Source organism: Notolabrus celidotus, chromosome 6 (assembly GCF_009762535.1).
Source record: "Notolabrus celidotus isolate fNotCel1 chromosome 6, fNotCel1.pri, whole genome shotgun sequence".
NCBI lineage: Eukaryota > Metazoa > Chordata > Actinopteri > Labriformes > Labridae > Notolabrus > Notolabrus celidotus.
Genome location: NC_048277.1, coordinates 16587587 through 16611449, shown reverse-complemented (window position 1 = coordinate 16611449; position 23863 = coordinate 16587587). Strand labels below are relative to the sequence as shown.

Genomic DNA, 23863 nt, shown 5'->3' with positions numbered 1-23863 from the left:
TCAAATTACTGTTCAACCGAGTGGGTACGAAGCCCACCTGATCATTTCAATATATGATTCAACTAATGTAAATTAAATTACATTAACATCGTACATTCCGGGAAATTTGCATCGAGATTAGTGTTATAAATAAAAGAAAGTACTCGATTTGGACCTTATATCTTACCTCGTCTATGTTCCTAAAGCAGCCATCCCTTCGCCCTAGTTGGTTCCATTCAAAAAAAGCATGAGATTCTTTCTTACAGCAAGCAAACCAATACAGATACGCAGGCGACAAATTGGTATGTGTCACTGTGTTTCTGAAAAGTTTATTAGAGCATTGACCCTTTTTAAAAAAAACGTGTTGACATTCAATGTTATATATTAAACATCAATCTACACTGTTTAAATCACCAACTAATCAACCAACCAACCAACCAACCAATAAATCAACCAATCAATCAATCAATCAATCAATCAATCAATCAATCAATCAATCAATTAATCAATCAATCAAGCTTCATTTATATAGCACCTTTCATACAAGTCAAATGCAACCCAAAGTGTTTCACAGCGATTGAAAACAAGAAAGAAGCAGAAATAAAATAATGGCAAGACATATTAAAAATAAAGAATGAATTTTAAAGCAGAGGCTAATGCACACCAATAATAATAAAATGTGTGTGATGAAAATAACGTAAAGCATCAAATTAACTTTCAGAATATAAATAGTTAAAATAAATAAATAAAAAAGGGAAGGGATAAGAGTTGAAGATTAAATAAAGGCTTGACATGTCAATACAATTGAGTAGATACATAGTAAAAAAAAAAACAAATAGTTAAATTAATGAAATAATAAAACAACATTCAAATCAATATAAGAAATTAAAGTAATATCATAGCTGAACCCTACATAAAAGCCAGACTAAGTATACACGTTTTTAGTTTACGTTTAAAAGTCTCAAATCTTCAGCTCCTCTCAGATAATAAATAACTATATTATCCATACCTTATTTAAGTGGTTTCAGCCCTGTTATCGCTGGCAACGTCAGGCGATACCGTAGCATCTTATTTATGTTCATAAGGAGAGTTTAGATCTGCGTGAATGTTATGACATTGAGAGGGCTGACAGCTTTTACAATCACTATATCACAGGTGGAGGTTAGCAAAACACGAATTTCTACATGATTTCAGCTTATTTACTCCCCATGGGTCATTTAATATTCAATATTATTTATCCAAATTGGAAAGGTGAGATGCAAGATCAGATTAATGTTAAATCAAAATGACATTATTTCCCTTTGAGATGTATTTTTGTTAAAGCTTCGTTTCATTTTTTTAAAATGAATAAAACGGCATGATTACTTTGGAGTCTTGGAGGCGTGTCTTGTCAAAGGGGTTGCCAGGTCCGTAGGAATCCGGTTTTCTGATTAATTTTTAAACTAGAAATAATGTGGTTTAATTTTTTCTACTTCAGTCATTTTTTAAAAACTATATCTCGTCGAGAATACTCCATATATTCTACAAAAATATGTACTTATATGATATAAAGATCGGACAATTAAATTATGTGATAGGTAGCACTCTCGGATCCAACATGGCAACTAAGAAGCAAAACAGGAAGTGACTGTTGGCGGGAATTTCTTTTCGTGTTATGAAAGTTGGACCGTGGCTTTTCAAAGACAGGCTTAGTTTATACAAATTGAATGTTCAGGATCAGTTTTTGCCAACACCAGACCGTCATCAAGTAAAGGTAAAACCTTTATTTGTACATTTTGTTTTTTTCGTATGACACTTACTGGGCTAACACGGATTTCTTGCGGTCACTGCGTTTACCAGCCACCCTTGTTTATCTTCACAGGTTGAATATGAGGGCTGATTTGGATAAAATAGTGACTTTGTCAGATGGAGACAGTACCACTGAGCTTCAGAAATACCTGTCCTCTCTTAATAATGACCAGGTAGAGCTATTCCTACAAATTCACCCACCCCATTTTTAAGCTGTATAGCTTGAAATTGACAAATATAACACTGATACCTAATCCTTCTCTTTCTGTTATTTGTTTTCAAGCTGATCACCGTGATTACGAATGGTGCATTAAAGGGTAAGAAGGTCGGCTCGATGATTAAAGGCATATTCAAAGGTAAGTCCACATGACCCCAATGTTGTTTTAATGTCACACATGGTATCCAGTACAGTAAAAGCAAAGTATGTGCTCTTATAATTATAGGCTCACCCTCCAATTCCACTGAAGGATCAAACCGCAGACTTATTGTTTATCAACACTGCATCCCTCTGTGTGAGTCTGGGGATCTTCAGACTGAGGTGGCAGCAGATATCATTGGATTGCTGATGCTGGAGGTAAAACAACAAAGTCAATGTCAAGTCAATGAAGCTAGTCTGGTTTGCTTCCTCATACAAGACCCCTTTCTTAAGTTGCCTCTATTGACTGAAGTGTCTAACTACTACTTTGCTTCCTAAATGTTACACACAGGCTCACACACTCTCTGGGTCCTCTCTTGCACAAGTGGCGTCTCTTTTCGTTGAAGCCATTAAGGTGGGGAAAATGGGCAGTGGGAAATCACTGGAGTTGTTTCCTACAGTGCTTACTGCCCTTTCAGCGTGTGAGGCGTTGTCTTATGGCAAAGGTATGTGCCCATTCCTAGCTTTATTGACTTTAGTTAGATCAGAAGTTTGAAAACGTTGAGAGTGAATCTCTGTCTCATGATGAGTTATTTTATCCCACCTTTAGGTGAACTTAATGGTGAGGAGTACAAGAAACAGCTGATCAACAGCCTCTGCTCCAGCAGGTTGGGACCTCTATGATTTTAAACTATTTGTGCATGTGCAGTTTCACTTTTGTCTTTGAGGTAGTCTTGCCAGTTTGTTACAAAAGCATTTATCATAATGACAACACATCTTCTGTCCTCACTAAGATATAATGTTTGAGCTCAAACCTATGGTTATGGTTGATAACAAATTTGATGTTTGTTGTATTCATATTTTTCTTTTCAGATGGGATCCCCAGTCTGTCATCCACCTGACAACCATGTTCAGGTTAGAACTTAAGCCACCACATTCTTAGATGCAGCTCAATTTTTTTTCCCAGAATAATAAAGAATTTGCATTAATTCTCATTAATTTCTTAATAATATAACTGTTTTTACCTGATAATATTTGCGCCTCATGCTTCTTTTCAATGCATTACATTATATATATATACAGTACCTACATAGCAGATAGATCTGGGCCAGATCTGTTGTCAAGCCGGCACTGCTGGCTGACTGCTGGCATGATAGGTGGTATGACAAACGGATGTGGGCCAGGTCTGGAAATGATGGCATTGTATATATGATGGCATGCCACATCTGGCCAGATTGTGGCTTGGTTTATGTGGCCCAGATCTGTCCATGCCGCATCTGGGCTGATTAAGGTTGAGCTTCTGATTTAGCTGGCCCATGTGTGGGCCGTCTCTGGCAAACTATATCTGGGCCACTTAACCGTCATTCTTTGCGGTATGTTAGCCGAGTCTAAGTGTATTGTGGGCCAGAACCAGGCCAGACCAATTTTGCTATGTGGATATACGTATATATTATATATATTATTATACATTAGCCATCAGTTCTTTTGTGTCTGCCTCACTGTAGGGATGTGCCTTTGTCATCAGAGGAGCTGCAGTTCGTGGTTGAGAAAGTGTTGAGGATGTTTAACAAACTGGATCTGCAGGAGATCCCACCTTTGGTTTATCAGCTGCTGCTATTATCTGCAAAGGTAATTGTGTATCTGTGACAGACATCATTTCATTTTTTAGTGACAGGTCAAAATTCTTATGTATTTTAAATATTACAATAGGGTTGTAAGAAACAGGTCCTGGATGGCATTATCGGTTATTTTAAGGAGCAAGATGTTCGCCAGGAGGAAGAGCAGAAACATGGAGAGTGAGTGGCTCCTACTCTGCAACATACTGTATTTATAAAAGGGTATCTATCTGAGTAACAAAATACTTACTGAATGTTGATTTTATCTGTTATGGTTTTTTCTCAGGAGCCTGGATCTAGAGGTTCAGTCCATCCCTCAGGACCAGCTAAGGCATGTGGAGGGTACTGCTATCCTCCACATTGTCTTTGCTATACGACTTGATCATGAACTCGGGAGAGAATTTCTTAAAAGCATAAAGGTTTTGCATAACTTACTCCAGTCTCTGTACAGTTATTTTAACTACACAAAAGAGTGTGCTTTAAATATTCAATTGCATTTCCACAGACGTCTTATGGTGACTTGTGCCCTTTCAGCGTTGCTTTGCTGCTCTCAGTTGCACGCATTCAGCGTTATGAAGAGCAGGTTAGAAATGTTTCCTATTTCACCCAGGCTGCTTTTTTTTTATCAAATACATGTTGTTTGAGTGTTATTTTATGAAGTCCCTTCTACTTTGCCATTTTTTTCTCTGCTTTCCCTGATTTGAGTAGGTGTTTGAACTTATGAAGGGGGCAATTATCAAGAGCTTCAAGGATGAGCAGCTGCAGCAGGGGTCAAAGTTCCTACAAGACCTTCTGCCTGAACACTGCAGCGTGGCTCAGATGATACTGGACACAGTTAAGAACAGGTCAAAATAGTTTGAGAGATCACTGAGATTTAAAAAAAAACAAACTATTATTGTATATGAACATGCACATATTGTACACGTTTATACTAAATATATAAATAAGCCAGGAGTAAAACTGAATTATTTTTCCTAGTTTAAATCATAACGAAATTTGTGTTAACTCTTCTTCCCATAAATCCTTCTCTCCCACCCATGCAGTGTGTTTGGCTGGGATCATGTGACCCAGGGGCTTGTGCAGCTTGGCTTCTTTCTTATGGATAACTTGGGACCCAAACCTGGACCTTTTGGAAAGACTATTGAAGGCTCTTCTACCATAGCCCGGACCCCTGCTCAGCAGGCTTGTAAGCTGGGAAGACAGGTTCTCCTGCAGGGCTTTAAGGTAACAATTGGTGTTTATTTTATATAATTATTACAATGTAAATAACATATTATTGACTATAAGTTCACATTTTGTTTGATTCTCACTTAAAGATGTGTCTTACTCCTAAAACAGATGCACGAGCCTATCAGAGGAGAGATACTGGAGCAAGTATTGAATCGTTTGGTCACAAAGACGGCCTCACCTGTCAGTCATTACTTGGGTATTACAACCTCAGAGACATCATACATGGCTTTCTGATTGTAACCAGTATCTTATCAGTCTATTTAGTCACTGCATTGTAACGTTTGTCCTTCTTTTCTATCTCAATTCAACAGACCTTTTCTCCGACATTGTCATTTCTGCTCCCATGATCCTTCTGGAGTCATCCTCAAAGGTGACAGAGACATTTGACCACCTGTCATACCTGCCGTTAGCCACAGTTCAAGGTCTACTTAAAGCAGTCCAGGTACCTAAAATTAAAAACATGCACACACAAACAGTTACTCCAGAGGTTTGCGTTTTTTTTTCATTATTCCTTGTTCTCTCTTAAATCTCCAGCCCCTGCTCAAAGTCAGCATGTCCTTAAAAGATAATCTGATTCTAGTTCTCCGGAAGGCCATGTTTTCCAGGTTTGTACTGATATGCTCTTAATTAGACAAAGTTTAACAGTATAGTTAACAGATCTGATAACACATTTGATGGTACAACTGTACTTAAAAAGAGAGGTAGTTTTACCCACAATTCAAGATCATATCCCACATTGTTCTTCTGACTTGGTTCCAGCCAACTGGACGGCAGGAAGTCCGCAGTCACCGGCTTCTTGCTGCTGTTGAAGAACTTCAAAGTGTTGGGCAGCATGGCCTCCAGCCAGTGTAGCCAGGCAGTCTCCTCTAGCCAGGTATAGTTACAATTCCACTGTGGTCTTTGGATAGATGTCTATGCAAGTGGTGATGATTTTACAATTTGCAGAGTACTAACCATCTGCCTGAATAGATCCAGGTAGACGTTCACTCTCGTTACAACTCTGCTGCAAACGAAGCGTTCTGTCTGGAGATCCTTAGCAGTCTGCGTCGCTGCCTCGGCCAGCAGGCTGATATTCGTCTCATGCTCTATGAGGTAAGCTGTCTAATTTTCTGAGCCTGTCCAGAAGTTTATTTTGATTTAGCTGCTGTTTCACTTCAAAACCAGAATTCCACTTTTACCTTTTTTACAGAAATCCTTTAACTATAGACAAATTGGTCAAAGAAACCCCTAAATGTTTGTATTTTGTTTGAAGTGGAGTGAGATATGGTTTTTTGATTGTTTGTTTTCAGAGGAAACTTTTTTTTTCTGTTTCAGGGTTTCTATGACGTCCTTCGCCGCAACTCTCAACTTGCAAGCTCCATTATGCAGACCCTCTTCTCACAGGTATGCTTGTCTTTCACGTGCATACTGTGTTATTCAAAAATTGCCAGCTTGTAATGTTATCAGTAACATGGAAAGCTTTATGTCATGTCCTTTGAACCACAGCTGAGGCGGTACTATGAACCTGAACAGGACCTCCTGCCCCCAGTAAAACTGGAACCGTGCATCACAGCTCTCGGAAACCAAGTCTATCTGCAGGAGCCCCTGGTACTGTTATCTGCCGTTTTGAACTTTTATGACTCTGTTTTTCCTCTGTGTTAATTTCTGTCATGAGTATTGATTTATCTCCTGTCAGGCTCATCTGGTGAGCTGTACTATACACTGCCTGTTGTGGCTGCAGAACATGCGCCAGTCAGCCCACCCCAACCCTGATGACAGTGATAATGATGATGAAGAGGAGGAGGAGGGGTACCAGACTGAATTGCAGATGATCCTGGAGAGCATGACAAGACGCATGATCAAGTGTGAACTGGAGGACTTTGAACTGGTATGCAAGACAGTGGCTTACGCTGTAAAAAATGATGTGCACAGAACTGCATTTAATGACTTTTAAAGGTTTTGCACAGTCTTTGCTTTCTGTTCAGGAGAAACATTGACTCAATCTTTTGAACTTTGTTTTGGAGTGATTACTTCACAGCAGTATGCTGTAATCTGGCTGAAGAAAACAATAGTAAAGGTGACAATAGGTATAGGTAACAATAGGTGTCCTTATGAGTTGAGTGAGGGAGCAAATAAGTGTGGCCTCAGTTTGTTTTTTTTCTCCACATTCCATTCCTAAATCATGCTCAATACACTTATCAAAAATGTACAAAGAATGAATGAATGTAAAAAAGAGGCTCAAAGAAAAAGGGTAATGCAAAAAACAAAAAGTTTGGTTTTCACCTTTTCAATACTGTCACAAATCGCACAGCTGTGGCAACAAATGTCTTTACATTAACTTAGGGAAAATAAAGGAGACCCACCGGCCATCCTGCCCAAAACCCACAGCTGCACATTGAAATCCTGGATATCAAGACCATCAAAAACGGCACAAACAGACAGACAAATGTAACACTCAGCCACTTTGCTGATACACCTTTGCTTGTTATTAGTTTTGTGGCACTGGAGGCATCATCACAAGATAAGCCTCTGTGAGATGTCCACCACAACATTTGATATATTGTCCCGTGATAACTAAAGAAGAAAAGGTTATTTATTGGAGTTTTATACAATAGGGTGAAACCACAAAGTTGAACATTTGAAGTGGGAAGGAAGGATATTATGTTGTCTTAAAATTATTTTCACGGAAAAATCGTAACAATTCTAAACATCTGTCTGAAAAGAAAATCAACTGCCTTCAGGTGAAGTGCTCTTACATTCACATTTTAGCATGGTAAAATGTGGAATAGACCAAGAGGGTGTATACATGTGCAAGGCCCTGTATGTTCTGTGTTTGTGTTGAGCAGGACAAGTCAGCCGAGTTCTCCATGAGTTCCAGCGTTGGGGTGAAGAACAATATCTATGCTGTGCTGGTGATGGGAGTGTACGAGGTCCTTATGGAGTTCAGCTTTACCAAAGCAAACTACATGTGAGAGCCACCTCTCTTTTTGTGGACAGGATGTTTGTTATGTGCTTGTTGTTGATTTACGTCTGAAAATTGCCTGCCTCTGTGTGCTTTAGTAAGAGCCACTTTGAGGAGCTCTTGGAGTTGTTCAACCGCTATCACAAGCTGTCCGACATCCTGAAGGAGAAATCCGGAAAGGGTCGAGTTCCCTCACACAAGACGCCGCGCAGTTTGCTCTCCTTGGGCTTCATATCGACTCTCCTCACTGTGCTTTTCAGGTAAATGCTTTAATTATGGCTTGCTCAAAGCTGCTGGCTATAACTGCATAGATTATTTGTGATTAATTTAAATCACAACATATCTACACCTGAAACAAACCTTGAGACAATGTGCCGTAGATTCTGTGCTAACTAGGCTAAGCACACATTTGAGTTCTTTTTTAGACTTTCATGTCTTGTTTGGGTGTACAGTGTTTAAGGCAATGACAGCCAAACTTAAAAAGTAAACTACTAGATAGGTTTCAATAAATATGATCACTGCAAAAAGCGAGCCTTCAAAAACAAGAAAAAATATACAAAAATTGGAGGTATATTACTTACACTAAGCAAAATTATCTGCCAACAGAACAAGAAAATTTGGCTTATCAAGACTTTCCAAAACAAGTAAAAATATCTAACCTCAATGAACCCAGAAATACCTTAAAATTTGTGTATTTTCACTGATAACAAGTGCATTTTTCTTGATAGAAATAAAAAAATATGAGACTTATTTTCTCAATATGTTAAAAAATATTCTTAAATTAAGTAAATGCTAGTGCCATTATCTTGACATAATGTCATGCACTAGGCGTTACATTTCTTGAAACCAGCAAAGATATACTAAAAACATATTTACTCTTCTTGATGGAAAGACAAAAGTTAAGAATATATTTCTCATTATGTAGGATCATTGTCTGCCCTGTAATTTGGAAGAACGTATCTGAATGTAATTATTTCAGTTTGAAATGTTAAATGTTTAAATATTAAGTGTCAGTTAACAGTACTGTGACAACTCTACTAATATATAGTAGTACATATTTTCTATTGTTTCATTGAAAATAAAACAGTAGATTACATTTCGCTGTCATTTGTTTTAATTGTGTGAAGAGATACAATTGTGTCAAAGTCATGATTTCTTATTTCATGCTTGAAATAAGAAATTATTACTTTGAAAAAGCACTTTTATACTTGTGAGTGTTGATGAAACAGCTTTGTAACAGTTGATATTCTAGTTTCATGCATGTATTACTCAATATAGGTCATAACATCTCAGTAACAAGCTGTAATATCATACTGAGATAATTTAGGACCAAAACGCTCAAAACACGTGAAACACACTAACATAAAAACTGCTTAGTGAGAAAAACTATCTTATCAGGCAAAAAATAAGCAAATTTCACCCTTATCTGAGATATTCAATCTTACTTAAATTTCAGTTTTCGCAGTTTGTGCCTAATTTGCATGAAATCATCAACTTCTGGATATTGTACTGATAATATAATACATCGGATAATTTCAACAAAACATGTTGCATCTCTCACATTTCTTTTGTTCCAGGGACAGTACTCAAAGCAGAGAGGAGGCTCTCTCAGTGCTTCGCTCCAGCGGAGAATTTGTGCGTTATGCAGTCAGTGTGGCTGTGCAGAAGATCCAGCAGCTAGAGGAACATGGACACGCAGATGGCTCAGACGGACAGAACACAGACAAAACTTTCCAGTTCCTTTGTGAAATGACAAGGTTTGAATTCCCCGGTCTCAGTAACAGCATTACGTCACATAATTATAAAGTTTTGTTGAGATCATTTAAACAATGAGTTATCATCCCAGTGTGCTGATGTGGCGCTACACCAACATCCCCAGCGCTGTGGAGGATGCAGGGAAGAAGGAGAAGCGCTCCAGCTTGTCTCTGCTGTGTCTGGAAGGTCTACTCAAGATCTTCACAACCTGCCAGCAGCGCTATCCGGATAGGATGCCTCAGCTCCTCTCTACCATGGGTCAGACAGACACTGTAAAAACTCAACATGCAGTGAATTTAGTGGAAGAAGAAACCGAAATGTTAAATACTTTTTGTTTCCTGCAGACATCGCAGAGGACAATGAAGAGCCAGACGATGGCACAGAGATGAACTTCTTTTACATCCGACAGTTTCAGGTACATCTTTACAGAATGTTATGTTGTCATCTATTTTTTTAAGTTTTAAATCCTGCCAACACTGGTTCATTTCCAGGCAGCTTCACAAACATGCTGTGATTTCTGTCTGTCACTAGAGGGCGCTGTTTACTCAGTTAAGCGGCGGTGAGGATGAATTCAACAGCAAAGAGGCTCAGCTGCTGGTGAGCATCTTGACTGTGCTTTCACGCCAGCTAAAGCCGTCCTCTCAACAGGTAAGTGTTATCATAGATGCACTTCACACACAATACAAATCCATATCATATTTAACATTTACACACATCTACATCTTCAGTTTGTTCAGATGATCACGTGGACAGTGAAAGTATGTAAGGAGACCAGCTTTGGTGAGTTGTGTGTTTGATTCGTGTCTCTGTTGGGTGTTATTGGGCACGTTCTGATCATTTTCTCTCTTTTAGAGGATTCACCTTTCTCCAAGGGCCTGCTCTCCCTTCTATTCAGTCTGCATGTTCTCTACAAGAGTCCAGTAAGTCTGCTGTTGGAACTCTGCCAGGACATCCACAGCCACCTGGGAGATATTGATCAGGTACACACGTTATTTGGCATGGTATACTTGGAAGATCAACTGGAATTTGAAAGAGGAAGTGATTTAATTATGACATACATTTTATGTCAGTGTGTGTTTTATTGGAATTTCTACAGTCCACGTTTATTTTGAAAAACATTTGACCTTAACCCTCCTGTTATGTTCGTTTCTCTGGAAAAGCAATAATGTTCCTAGGTCAATTTGACCCGGGGTATATTTAATTATTCAAAAGTGTCAGAATCAAAACATTGTTTTTAATCTAATCCTTAAATCCATTACTAACTATTTAAATCAAGATTTAGTCCATTGGTGGTTTTTAACTCTCACAGATCATGGTTCAGTGAGCATAACTCACTTGTCTTTCATTTAAATTAATGTTAAATATTTTTTTATGTACATTGGAAAGCCCTAAATATAAATACAACAGTTTTTATGACAGATTTTTGTTTATTTCATTTTTCATTTTAATTTTTTTTTTTTATGAAGTGATGTTGATAAATTAACCCGAGACACCTCTTCTGTCACATGCTGCCCAGATTTCTATGCTGCATTTAGCTGGTTTGGAAGGCATATATTGCCTAAAAAGACTTCAAAAAGGGTCAATTTGACCCGCAACATAACAGGAGGATTAAATGAATTGAACACCGTCTGATATCATCCTAATCCTTGTAGTTTTAAGTTTAAGTGAATAGTTGGATCGGACCGTGTGAGATTTTTACTGTGGTGGGTTACAGCTAAAATTTGAATAAGTAACACCTATTAGATTCTCAGCAAACTAAAACAATGATTTGTTTATTAAAAAACATTTACATGACAATTAAGGCAACTCAGTCAAATGTTATGCTTTTCTGCTGCGTGATCAGGATGTGGAAGTGGAAAAACAGTCTCACTTTGCCATCATCAACATGAAGACTGCATCCACAGCAGCCGTGAGTGTTTCTTTAAATCGCAGCCACTGATAATCTGTGACATACCTTACTGTCTTTTCGTGCCTCACGCTCATCAAATCAATCTTTCGCTCCAGCTGCTGGTCCTGTCTCAGGTTGGCCGAGTGCTCGATGAAGTGGACTGGCTAATTGCCAGAAAGAAAAGCCACATGCCCTCTGACAAATCCGGCTCTGGTAAGACGCATTTCTCACAGGTGTTCAGTTATCTTTAAGGTGAGATCTAAAACAGGAAGAGGAATGGGACTTAACTTCTGGGGTGTATCCGTTTCCTGTGTGTAGGTGATGCCACTCAGACTGCAGGCCAGCAAGATCTGATTGAGAAAGCAGTGACTCTGCAGCTTGGGACTCTTTTGACAGCATTAAATGAACTGGTGCAGACAGCCCTGCTGCCTGGCACCTGGACCATCACACTGCTGAGAGAACTGAGCCGCACATACACCATCCTGACTACTTTGGTCAAATATGTACGTGTTCGTCCGCTCTGTGATCTCTACATAAATGAAGTTTGGCTGGTTTGACATTAATTTCTTAATCTGTGTCGTTCAGTACATTCAGATGTGTTCAAGCCAGCATGGTTCACTGCCGGCACGCTTTGAAAAGCTGGTGAGTTGGATTAACAGTGTCTGTTTGGATCTTTCAGTATGTCCAATGTCATATTGACAGAGTGTTCTCTGTGCAGGTCAAACTGTCTGGTTCTCACCTGACACCACAGTGCTACTCATTCATCACATATGCACAGGTACAGCTCAGTCCACTGTTGTGATTGCATTTTAAATGACTGCTGTGTTTGATTTTTTTTGGGGGGGGGGGATTGAACTTGGCAGATACAGTTCCTAGAGGGAGTGTTGATGTTTTGAAATGATGTGTTTTTCACCTGTAAGAATGGAGAACTCGGTGGTGGAGGTTCAGATGACAAGAAGAAAAAGAAAAGGAGTGAAGTCAGCACTGCTGCCTCTGTGAGGACATTTTGTCTCTTAATGTATTTACAAATGTAAAGCCATGATAGCAAAGTAACCAAATGCTGTGTTTTTTTTTTATTTTTACATATTAAACAAAACCAGAACCATTTTTTTAATCCAGATTGTTCCCATTAGGCAAAACTTCTGCGCGAGACAACGGCCATCCCTAACTTAATCTTCAGCATTGAGCAGTATGAGAAGTTCCTCATCACACTATCAAAGAAATCAAAGGTATTCACCCTTGATTGGAGCGATATTATACAATGTGATCCTCTTTAAGAAACACATAGCTCAAAGCATTTTGAGAGCACAGTTGGTGTCCTGAACATTGTCAACTGGAGTGGTTACTCATACAGCATAATGTGTGTCTATGTGTGTGCTTGTGCAGGTAAATCTGATGCAGTACATGAAGCTGAGCACCTCAAGAGACTTCCGCATCAACGCTGCTACTCTGGATGCAGCGCTGCAGGAGCAGGATGAGAATGACGAGGTAATTCAGTGCACTCTGTGTCTCTCAGACTCCTTTCGAGGTGCAAACAGTTGACTCCCTTGAACGTACTCTTTTCCTCCCTTTCAGAACACAGAGTCACAGGAAGCCGAAGAAACTCAAGAACCCAAACAGAAGAAAAGAAAACAGTGACACTCTGCTCCTGTTTGGTTAACACAACTCCACATCCCTCTCTGGTCTCGAACTTGAGCAGCTGCTGAACGGGCAGTGGGCACTTTGAACTGTTCCAAATATCTGACGCTTATCTCCCTTTGTTCAGAGAGCCTTTGGTGATGTCGAGGATTTGGTAGATGTCCAACGCCTCACCTGTGGAGAGTTTTGCACACAATGTTATAAAGCTGGCTGTGTTCCTATAGACGTCAACATTGATGAAAATAAATGTTTAGTATGTGGCATGCTTTTGTTAAGTTAAATATCAACTGTATGGTGTGTTGTTTTTTTCTACTGTAATTTCCATTTTACACCCTTTTAGGGTTTCAAGGACTACTCTGACTCATTCAAGGATAGTGAAGTCGTTACAACATAAAGCAGTCCCTCGCACACCCTGGCAGGGTGGGGACTCATCGGTTCCTATACACAAAAATGCAAACTGAGGAGATTGTCAATTTTTGTAAATTGCTGTTTTGTTTGAAAATAAATATTTTCTTATTCTGTTTTTATCCTGTTTCATAGTCTTTTTATCTCTAATTGTATCTCGCATGGCCTCTTTCCAAGCCTGGAAGGTAAGAAAGAGTAAAAATGTTTGTGATTGAGATTAAATTCCCTCACATTTAAGTATTTCTGGGCACAGACTCTCAGAAAAAGTTTTGGTTCTTGCAAGAACTATGCATTCACAATCACCATATTATTACTGATAAAGAAAGAATAATTATAGTGAGCAGACTCACCCTGCAGCAGGCCGTATCTTCGTACCAGACCTGTGGGGTTAGAGGGGGTCGCACAGTCCATGTTCACCTCCTTCCTCAGACACTGGTCTATGTCGACTGAACTGAAGAAAGCCACTGACTGAGGGAGGTCCTGCATGTCCAACGCATGGGCAAACATACTCCTGCAGGGGATAGAAGCACACATCAGAGTAGCTGCAAGGTTTTAAATCTTTGAGGATGTTTTTTTTAACAGAAAATAATATAGCAGACCTGGTAAGCAGGTTTGTGATTTGAAGTGCCAGTGCTGCTCTGTAACGGTCCTCACTGCAGACAAGGTACCGCACCTCGTCATGGATACTGATGCAGAAACGGCCGTCAATGTTGTGCTCCTCAAAGAGCCACTTCATGGCCACCAGCATCAGATGTAGATAGTCTACAGCAGAGCTCTGGACCACCCAGTTCACTCTGCTTGTGATAAACTGACAAAGAAACATGGCAACATATTAATTTAAGAGCAAAGAGGCTTTTTTTTGCCTCCATTAACAAACCACATCCACATGGGGTGTTTATTATCAAACTTAGCTGAAGAAGATCAACAATTCCTGCAGGTAACCTTCCAAATTGTACAAATTAAAATATTTTTGATTTGATGTAGACTTAAGCATGCTTGTTCAATAGTAGAGTTGGTCCGTCTAACCTCATCCTTTACTGCTTTGGGCTCAAGCGCTCTGCTAATTCTGCAGCCAAGAACAGGGGTGGCTGGCTGGGCAGAATGGGCGATGCTCTCCAGCTTATTGAACATGTCCGACTCCGTACCTCCAGCCCACAGACGTTTGTCGACCATTTCCCACCTCTTGCGCCGAGAGCTGAGGTAGATGAGACAAAGAAACAAAGGAATAACACAACCAGGAGGATGCTGAAAAATATATCCTGATATCCAAAATGCTACCAGTGATAATTCTGGATGTTTATGTGATGTTTTATCTTGCTCCCTCACCACTGTGATGCCAGTCTAGTGATCCTCCGCAACTCTTCCAGGGTGATACTTCCATTCTCCTCGCTCTCCACCTCTATGCCCAGCTCACGAACCAGCCACTCACCCTCCTCTGAGAGCTTGTATCTGTCAAAACATAGAGATACAAACAGGCAGCCTAAGAATCAAATCAACACAAAGCACAAAAGTTTTTCCTCAATGACACAAACAACTATTTATCTTCCTACCTGCGTGTTCCCTTTGTTATGGCATACATCTGCCTGGCCTTGCTGGCAGCTTCTGTCTGGTCCAGGCGATGGTTGAACTGCATTAGCAGCCTTTCAGCAAAAGGTTGTCCTGCTCCATAAATGCGTCCATAGTTGAACACCTTGGCGTGCTCTCTGCTGATGCCCACAGTTTCTGCTGTGCGGCTGTGCAAGTCGGTGCCCTGACTCTTCTTTCCCTGAAGGGTCATCCATCCAAACGCAGTACAACCTGAATCCAGAGGACACATAAGATGAGCACAGATGCTGCTTTTCCCAAGAAGTATGGTTATAAATATGCACCCAAAGGCATTGTAACTACTGCTGCAGCAAGGACGTTTGGGGACTTGTACCATGGAGGTCATTGAGTATATTTGAGAGAATAAATGACTCATTTTTCAGTAGGTAGTCTTTAATTTGATTATGACAAAAAATGACATTGGCACTACGAGGAGCGTGCGATATGACAATCTTAGATCGTGAAGGATTAGAATGTGACGACGATCTGCCAAAGCACAGAGATCGTAGAACCGGATGTAGTGCATATTCTATCCCTTGTTGTGCCGTGTCTGTGCCTTAAGTCAGTGTGCCCATGCACAGCCGCATCCAAAGTTTTTTTTCTCTCTGCCAAATCAAACCATTTGTTAGACCATTTCATGTAAGCACTACAGACACAGGGATGAACCTATCAGAGCGAGCTGTAGGCAGTGTCTTGGTTTGTTTATCCCCCCTCCTCTTTTGCCCCAACTACGTGAGAGAAAGCATAGCTGGCAATGAAAGTGAAAGTGAGGAGTTGGTCCCTAAAAGAAACTCTACCTCGATAATATGGAACTGGTTTGGGTTTTCCTAAAGCGACACACAGTATGCAGAAAGTAAAAAGGTGAGGAGACCGGTGTCGAGCCACCATCCACACAGGCAAAACAAACAGCTTTGACACAGGCATTTGATAAGGGCACTCCGTATGAGAAAACAAGTAAGCGCTGGAAAGATGTAACTGAAGCAGTAACGTTTTATCTTGCAAAGGACATGACCCCCAGCAAGTTTGCACCTTACTTTGATGTTGTGTTTAAGTTGTTTTTCATTTTGAGTTAAGGAAAGAAAAAGACTATGAGTAAAAGAAATTGAAGTTATGCATGTCATTTTTTTTGTTTGATGTTAATAGTACTTGGCACAAGTTTTCTAAATGGCTTAACTAAATTTAAAAAGTGTTCGAACAGTATCCTGTCTTAAATGATCTTTTATCCGTTTAAGGCTATGATTTTAAAATAGTCTGAGTAATCTAAATGAAAGAATCGTGATAAATTCGGGATTGTGATTTTGCCAAAAAAATAATTGTGATATGATTTATTTTTCATATCGCACACTCCTAGGCAATACCCAGTAACAGTAGTGCGGTTGGGCTTTCAGCACGGGGCCCAAAACAATTAGTACATTTTCTATAATGTAATGAGAGTTTGTGATGGAAAAAAAACACTTTCATAATATGGTATTAAAGATCAAGGGAGAAAGGAGGTCTATCAGATTTGATAACAGGCAAATCTCACCATGCATGCCAGCAAAGTGAGCCTCTCCAAGCACAGCAGCAATCCATAGCTCCTGAGAGTCTACATCTGCTCCGACCAGGTGATATCCTGGAGGCATCTGCACCATGGCCTTCAGCTCACTGCCAACCCGATCCGTCTGAAAAAGAAACAAACAAAATGACCAGCTGATAGATGCAGCTTTATTCAAACAAATGAAGAGTCAGTAATCTCAGATGTCAATGTTTGTCATTGACAGCTCCGTCTCCCACCCGAGCATTACTCGCAGTCAGCCACGTTGGCTCCACGGCCCTCCGTGTTACCGTTCCCGCTGTGATGACCTGAGGTAATATGGCACCATACTGGCCCTCCTCATCAAACTCTTTGTGTCTTGTGGAGACAGACAGGTTGTCATACACACTAAATGACAACATGGCTGAATATATGGCTAAATATAGAAAAGTGATTAATATAACAGACGGACCTGCTGACAGTACGGGGAAGTTCTCCTTTTCGTAGCCACAGCACCATCTGAGAGCTGTGAAAGCACACAGGAAAATCTTATCTTAACCCTCTTAATGACTGAAAGAGCTGGTTGCAATCATTCAATGACATAAATGAACTGTACCTGATACGCTTATGAGCATTTCTCCAGAAGGAAATCATCTTATTGATCTCAAGAGCCCGTGTAGCATTGGTACCACCCCGTCCTGCTCTAAGAGTACCGTCCTCCATCTTGGACAGGAAGTCTTTGGAGAAAGGACTTCCAACGTTGTTGTGATTTCCATCCTGAAACACACATAGTTAGTGAGACTTTGATTTTAACTTCATATTGGAACAATCTGTCAGTGCGAATTCATTTCATCTTCAAACTTTACCTTATGAGGCAACTTGAAGAACCAGCACCCTGGGATATTTACATCATCGTAGGGGCCGTTTCCATGGTGAAAATGGCAGTGACTCCCATCTGAAATGCTATGTGAGTCTTTGGACTGTTGTTGAGACAGAATGAAAATAAATTCACACAACTTAAGTTTAATTTATGTTCAGTGACACTAAAAACACAAAATAAGCACAAAACACTGCAGGCTGGATTCCAAGTCTGTACATCACAGATTTAACTCTTTGTGTGCTAAAGGTCAGGGTAAGGGGATAGAAGTTGGTACTCGCCTCACAGACTGATCATTAAAAGTACCCTGTCCACTAACCAATTTATCTTCTTGGACATTCAATAAATGTTTAAGGGCTCTTGGATTTATGTGTTTAAATGTGCACACCAGTCGGGGTTTCATAATTCAGTATTTACTAAATTAAAATTAACTGCATTAATTTGAGCATAGTGATAGTTTTTTAATGGTCCTTCGAGCCGGAGCTGAATCTCTAGCTGGATATGGATCTAACAAAAATTGAAGAATAGATTTTTTTTTGCAAAGAGCTGGAAAGTAGTAATTCAACAAGACAGTTGTGTTCAAAATATTTCTGTAACAACTTCAAAAAGTGTCTCCGAACTACAAACACCTTTTCATTCACTCACAATTTTCTTTCTCTGTCCATTTTTCATCATCTTGACTTCGTTTTCTTCAGTCAGACTTTCCCGGGAACTTAACTCTTCCACCTTAACAGGAAATTACAAAACAGACATAATTTTGGATTATGGATGGAGGATTTGATACTTTCTGTAACACTCGACTTAAACAACCACAGTATTTGGAAGCACTTTCGTTTTTGAAAGACACAAGCTACATGCTGTCCATGTTAGCTCAAGTCTGTAAAAACTATTAAGATGGATTTACAGACAATAGACTAAGTTATGTTACTGTTTTACAATAAGGCAAAATATACAGCTTTCAGAAGTGCCTATATGTAATCTTAAACAAATAAAGGGACAGCATTTATAAACAGTAGTATAAGGTAAATTACAAAATGAGTGAACATACCTTTGCCCACACGCTGCTGTCTGTAAGCATGAAGTCCTCTGAAGGCTCAGAGCTCAGATATTGCCGCTGCTTTTTGCAGGTCTGCTCACAATGCTCTCTGTATACACTCTCTATAGCTCTGTGGAACAAATACACATGCTTTAATAAAGACACACATCAAATCATGTGACTATCCGGATTAAATCATGTGTAGTTCATGCTCTGATCTTGTCGTTTGCTATGATAAATACCTGTGTGGGCACACAGGCCCTGTGTTTTCCTCCTCAGTAACCAGGTTATTCCTGCGTCCAGGTACCAGGTAGCCCCAGCCATGTTTTTCTGTGTAATGCAGTGGGAAACCATCCCACATCAGACCCATGAGCTTAGGCGTCAGTCTCATCTGTAGGCTGATGAGGCCGGCTCCAGGTGACCAGCTGTCGTCCTCAGACATCTTCTCACACAGCTTGCGGTACCATCTGAGGGACACGGGACGGACGGACGGACGGACAGACGGACTCTGATGTACACTCTCCATGGCAAATGGAAGTGGAAAGATAAATAATCATTTAGAGCGGTCTTACCCTGGGTGTCCAGGCAGATGTTGCCGTCTCTTAGGAAGTCGATCTACTGTTTCCATCAGCTTCTCCACAACCAACCTGCTGGGACATGGACCAGCCACCTCCTCTTCAGGCGGTGGACCTGGGTCTGGTTCAAAATAAATTAACTAGTTTTACTTTTGTGCTGTTGTCATGATATTAAAACATGTTTCACACTGTTTAAAGAAAAAAAAAGAATGTTGTCCAAGAAACTTTGAGTAATGTTAAATCCTCAGTCTGTGTTTCTATCATGGTTTTTACAACAACAATATTCAGTGTTTTTACAGGTTTTAATTCATTTAATTTTCACCTTTTTAACTTCTTTTAGTGTATTTTAGTTATTTAAAACTGTTTCTAATGTGTCGGATTATTTTCCTGTTTGTACAAAAGGCGCTATATAAATAAGGATGAGTTGAGGAGCTGATTTCATACCTTCTTCCCAGTCCGGAAGAGGAGTAGAACTCCAGGTTTCAGCCACTTTTTTCTTCTTACTCACTACTGCTTTCTTCAGCTTGAACTTCTGCACATCCCACTCAAGATCCCAAAGCCAGGGGTCTTCTTTGTATCTTAAATAAATAACAAAAGTACATACAACTTGGATTGGGTGTTTTTAACCTTTTCTTAGCATTACCTCATCACACTTAGTCAGTGCAAGCAGAATGGGTGTTCTTCTCACCTGTCATCCTGCAGCAGCTGGCAGGCATCATCTGCCAGAGCCATCAAAGACTTTTTCATCTCTCTTTGGAGCTCTTCATAAGTGTCCTCTGAATCTTCAAGGTAACGCCCCCAGTTCTGATTGACAGGAAGATAGCTCACTCCCATCTCCAGCATCCCTGCAAATGTCACAGGGTGAGGGCACCTTAGAAAAGATGAGATATACTATCAGTTTTTCAGCAATGCGAAGGAAGCTTATTTAAAATGTTGTCCAGGCAATTACTGCTACTACTAACCTCTCCAAGAAAAGCGGTAGTTGTTCCATAAAAACTTGATGTGTGGCTTCAACATCCATGGCACAGTACTGCATCAACTCCTGAAGAGGTCAGCAGAAGCAAAATCATGAGCCCCTACAGTTGGATGAGGATGCTTTAATGTGAAACCAGATTTATCAGTGTCCTCTAACCTGAAAGTTGTTTCTGACATCCACCATGCTCCCCTTCACAAAGGTCTCTCTGGCCTCTTTCTTCAGTGGGGGTCCTCCCACATAAAGAGCATGGACATCAGCCAGGTTATTAATACTGCCAATGTTCACCCAGTCCCAGGAGCCAATCTGTGCACAAAAACATCACGGCAAAATGATTACAACGGCACCAAACCTCACTAAATGATCCTGACACTTTCAACTTGTGACAAGCTGCAACATTATTACTGATAAAAGCATATTGTCGCCAAAATATAGTGAATTTAAGACACAAACCGCAGGGCCCTGCTTTTTCTGTCCAGCTTTCTTGATGTGTTCCTTCACCTCCTGGAGACCCTTCCTTTTTCCCATTTTATTGGCCATCCACAAAGTGCGCTGGAACCCAGTCAGACCAGAGATCGCCATGTGAAGACTCATAGTGTCCATGAAGCGTACTTTAGAACCCTTGGGGAAAGAAAACTAATTGTATAAACCTGAACTTACCGTCCTAGCCAGGAAGCTAAATAGCAATAGCAATTTTATTTATAAAGCACATTTCATTACAAGCAAGTTCAATGTGCTTTACATGGAGAATTCAAAAAATAAAAAAATCCAAATAGATTAAATAAAAACAGAAAAACAATAGATACACCCAACATACATCACAGCAATCAAAACAAACAGCAATTGTTGCTTCACATGCATCCAGTCACAACAGTCATTATATCATTCATATGCTTGAGAAAATAAATATGTTTTGATTCTTTTTTCGAAAGTGGAGACAGATGTTATGGATCTGATGTCAGCAGGCAGTTTGTTCCAAAAAGATGGACCACAGTAACTAAAGGCCCCTTCACCGGACATTGATTTGACTCTGGGTACATTTAAAAGATTTCCACCTGCTGACCTAAGGATCCTGGTTGGGTTATACACTGTGAGCAATCAGAGATGTACTGGGGAGCTGAACCATTGAGTGCTTATGGACTAATAATAGGATTTTGAAATGGATTCTGTATTGAACGGGGAGCCAGTGAAGTGTTTTGAGAACCGGGATGAGTTGGAGCCGTCCTATGGAGTGTTTGGATAGGCCTGTGTACAGTGAGTTGCAATAATCTAACCGGGTTGATATGAATGAGTGGACTAATTTCTCAGCATCAGTTTGGGGTATGAATGGTCGGAGTTTTGAGATGTTTTTTGATGTTCTTCTTAAATTGGTAATGTGGTAATCAAAGTGAAGGTCGGAATCAAAAATTACACCAAGATTCTGACTTGCTCACAATGTTTTAACAAAATTGAATGAAGATGTGATTGGGTGTTGATGATATGCCACCCAACACATTTACTCTTTGGTTCAGCCAATGAGGATCATAACATGATGCAGCCAAGGTGGAGACAAATTGAACTAAAAGAAAAAACAGCTAAGTTGTGTTTTTTAAATTCCCAAATAAGAGACCAGGACATGACAAAATGAATGGCTTTGAATACTGACCTTGAGTAAGTATTGCTCTTTAATAAAAGACCGGTCAAAGCTGACATTATGACCCACTATGAGCCTCTCCTTCCACTGTCCACCTGGAGGGCGTGCAGAATTTGAAGGTGTCTCCAGTGGGATGAGGTCAGCAAGGGTAAGCTGGTTTGACCAGGAGTACCGTTCTTCAATCAGGCGTTTACTGCACCAAGAGTACCTACAGTAGCAAGAGAGGATATTAAATATTAAAAGTGGGAACCAAACAATTCACACCCAATATTTTTATATTACAACATTTACCACGTATAATTTTTGCTTGTTCCTCACCAGTTAGTGGGAGACACAGCAACAGCCAGTGTTGGACATCGTCCCTCAGTCATGCACACCTCCACGTCAAACACCAGGGCCGACTCCTCTGGGAAATCTACCCTCTGACTCTTGCCATTTGACCCATAGCGGGTCCAGCCAACCTCCCAGCTCCATTCCTGTGGCATGGTAGGGAGCCCTGCCAGGTGCAGTTTGGTGGCCGCCTCAAGGTAAGGAAGACTCTGCTTCTCAGCCAATATTCGAAAGTGCTCATCAATATTTTTGCCATACATTCTGGGGAGCTTCAGCTCCACATCAGGTAACAGTGACGTCTCCTTCCCCCACAGATTGTGTTGCTGCAGGTGCCTGATGCTGCGCTCCACATCATCCTCTCTATACACTGGATCAAGGTCATGAAAGATCTGCTCATGGAGGTTCCTTGAAAGCATCTGAATGTTAAGGGGGTTCATGCGGGTTTCTGTGGAGTCCTCCCCTTGAACAGAGTGAGGTTTGGTGGAGCAGAGGGAGCGTTGGCACCTCCATGGCAGAGAGATGAGAGTCCTCTGCAGAGGACAGCGCAACAAATGCAGCATCACCTCATGAAGGCTTCAAACTAGAGCTGAAGGAGATGTATACAAAATTAACATTGAGAAAGCTAGGCCCTAATTTGTATCTCTTTAAATGTGGCAAGATCTATCATCTCGATGGATTGTGTATACACAAACATTATGCTGAATTAATGTGTGATGTGTAATCTATCCTGTGAAAAATTATACAACAGGAACACAAAGACATTTTGCATTTTCTGATCTCTGAGTATTCATTTGTTAGGACTTCCAGAAAATCTTTCAGGATTTTTCTCAGAAAAATGTAAGTAGGCTAACTCACAAGTTACCACCAACTCTTAAATAGGCAAACGTATACCGACAACTCCGAGACTAACCTTACTTAAGGGTTATTTAATCTGCTGAGATATAAACCAGGTAAATAACACATGCAGTCTCCTTGTTTACATGAATTAATCGCCGACCTTCTAACTTGTGTTTACTAAAATTTCACCCGTGTTGCTATTTATTGAGAAACGATATCTACTCAAACATGCACTCTATACGTGTGTAAGGTATAATGTCATCAACATTGAAAAGGACACCTCGTCCGACCTATTTGATGATGATGACAACGTTAAAACAGTCGACTTAATTCTATTTAAATCGCACAACAGAAACATGAAGTTGTTACCTACTCATGCCGCCCTCCATTCCCCGCGGTGCTTTAACACTGAAAGAAAGAAGTGGTGGCGACCCCGAGCGGTACGGATGACTATCGTGTTTTAAACACTTGTGATTTTCAACTGTGGGTTGAAATCATTTTATACAGTCTATGGTTGACATTACAGTTTCAACTGTGGGTTGAAATCACAGTGGTAAAGATGGTGTAAATTAACCAGCATGTTCCTGCGCTAAGCATATCCTATGGAAGAGGATTAGGGCCAGCAGAGAAATTAAATAAAATCAAGGGCTAAACTTTTTTTAATTATTATTATTATTATTCTGAGAAAAAAGTCTGAATTCTGAGATTGAAGTCAGAATTCTGAGATTAAAGTCAGAATTCTGACTGTTTTCTCAGAATAATAATAATAAAAAAATATATTTGCCCCTTTTATTTTTTAAAAGCTCCTGTGAGGAACTTTTGATTTACACCAATTTGGAACCCCATTGTGGACAAAGTGATACCTCATCTCTTTTTCTGTACATGCAAAAGTAGTGTTTTCAACAAAATT

General features: G+C 40.1%; 2 protein-coding genes across 3 annotated transcripts; one reads left to right on the top strand and one right to left on the bottom strand.

The window, feature by feature from the left end:
* Positions 1–1581: 1581 nt before the first annotated feature.
* Positions 1582–13717, top strand: fanci (FA complementation group I). The gene is made up of 38 exons (XM_034686714.1): positions 1582–1732; positions 1841–1940; positions 2051–2123; positions 2211–2341; positions 2475–2628; positions 2733–2790; positions 2996–3037; positions 3628–3751; positions 3833–3918; positions 4025–4157; positions 4244–4321; positions 4447–4583; positions 4782–4962; positions 5077–5164; positions 5280–5410; positions 5503–5573; positions 5728–5842; positions 5938–6060; positions 6283–6351; positions 6454–6555; positions 6644–6835; positions 7794–7915; positions 8008–8169; positions 9487–9666; positions 9756–9922; positions 10009–10079; positions 10196–10312; positions 10393–10444; positions 10517–10644; positions 11508–11573; positions 11669–11765; positions 11871–12055; positions 12138–12194; positions 12271–12330; positions 12473–12547; positions 12686–12781; positions 12939–13040; positions 13128–13717. Exons 2-38 carry the CDS (start codon positions 1848–1850, stop codon positions 13188–13190), a joined length of 3981 nt encoding a protein of 1326 aa, XP_034542605.1. The 5' UTR covers positions 1582–1732; positions 1841–1847; the 3' UTR covers positions 13191–13717.
* Positions 12603–23509, bottom strand: polg (polymerase (DNA directed), gamma). 2 transcript variants are annotated; one of them, XM_034686716.1, is made up of 23 exons: positions 23323–23509; positions 22105–22702; positions 21799–21994; positions 20607–20774; positions 20313–20459; positions 20143–20222; positions 19869–20051; positions 19625–19758; positions 19178–19301; positions 18848–19072; positions 18618–18735; positions 18215–18295; positions 17559–17672; positions 17309–17469; positions 17165–17218; positions 16953–17070; positions 16705–16840; positions 15146–15392; positions 14922–15044; positions 14622–14790; positions 14195–14403; positions 13946–14106; positions 12603–13364 (listed from the first exon to the last, which is right to left on the bottom strand). In XM_034686716.1, exons 2-23 carry the CDS (start codon positions 22674–22676, stop codon positions 13300–13302), a joined length of 3585 nt encoding a protein of 1194 aa, XP_034542607.1. In that variant the 5' UTR covers positions 22677–22702; positions 23323–23509; the 3' UTR covers positions 12603–13299. The 2 variants fall into 2 exon arrangements, with proteins under 2 accessions (XP_034542607.1, XP_034542608.1); XM_034686717.1 differs by having other exon boundaries at positions 23327–23452.
* Between the last annotated feature and the right edge of the window lie 354 nt (positions 23510–23863).

What these genes read in the sequence shown, in the direction of transcription:
- fanci (XM_034686714.1), top strand. Translation starts at nt 1,848, where the DNA reads ATGAGGGCTGATTTGGATAAAATAGTGACTTTGTCAGATGGAGACAGT. An exon ending in CGGAAGGCCATGTTTTCCAG is followed by an intron (nt 5,574 to 5,727) that starts GTTTGTACTGAT and finishes ACTTGGTTCCAG; the next exon opens with CCAACTGGACGGCAGGAAGT. An exon ending in AGACTGCATCCACAGCAGCC is followed by an intron (nt 11,574 to 11,668) that starts GTGAGTGTTTCT and finishes CTTTCGCTCCAG; the next exon opens with CTGCTGGTCCTGTCTCAGGT.
- polg (XM_034686716.1), bottom strand. Translation starts at nt 22,676, where the DNA reads ATGCTGCATTTGTTGCGCTGTCCTCTGCAGAGGACTCTCATCTCTCTG. An exon ending in AGAAAAAGCAGGGCCCTGCG is followed by an intron (nt 20,460 to 20,606) that starts GTTTGTGTCTTA and finishes TTTTGTGCACAG; the next exon opens with ATTGGCTCCTGGGACTGGGT. An exon ending in CATCTGCCTGGACACCCAGG is followed by an intron (nt 19,073 to 19,177) that starts GTAAGACCGCTC and finishes CGTGTCCCTCAG; the next exon opens with ATGGTACCGCAAGCTGTGTG.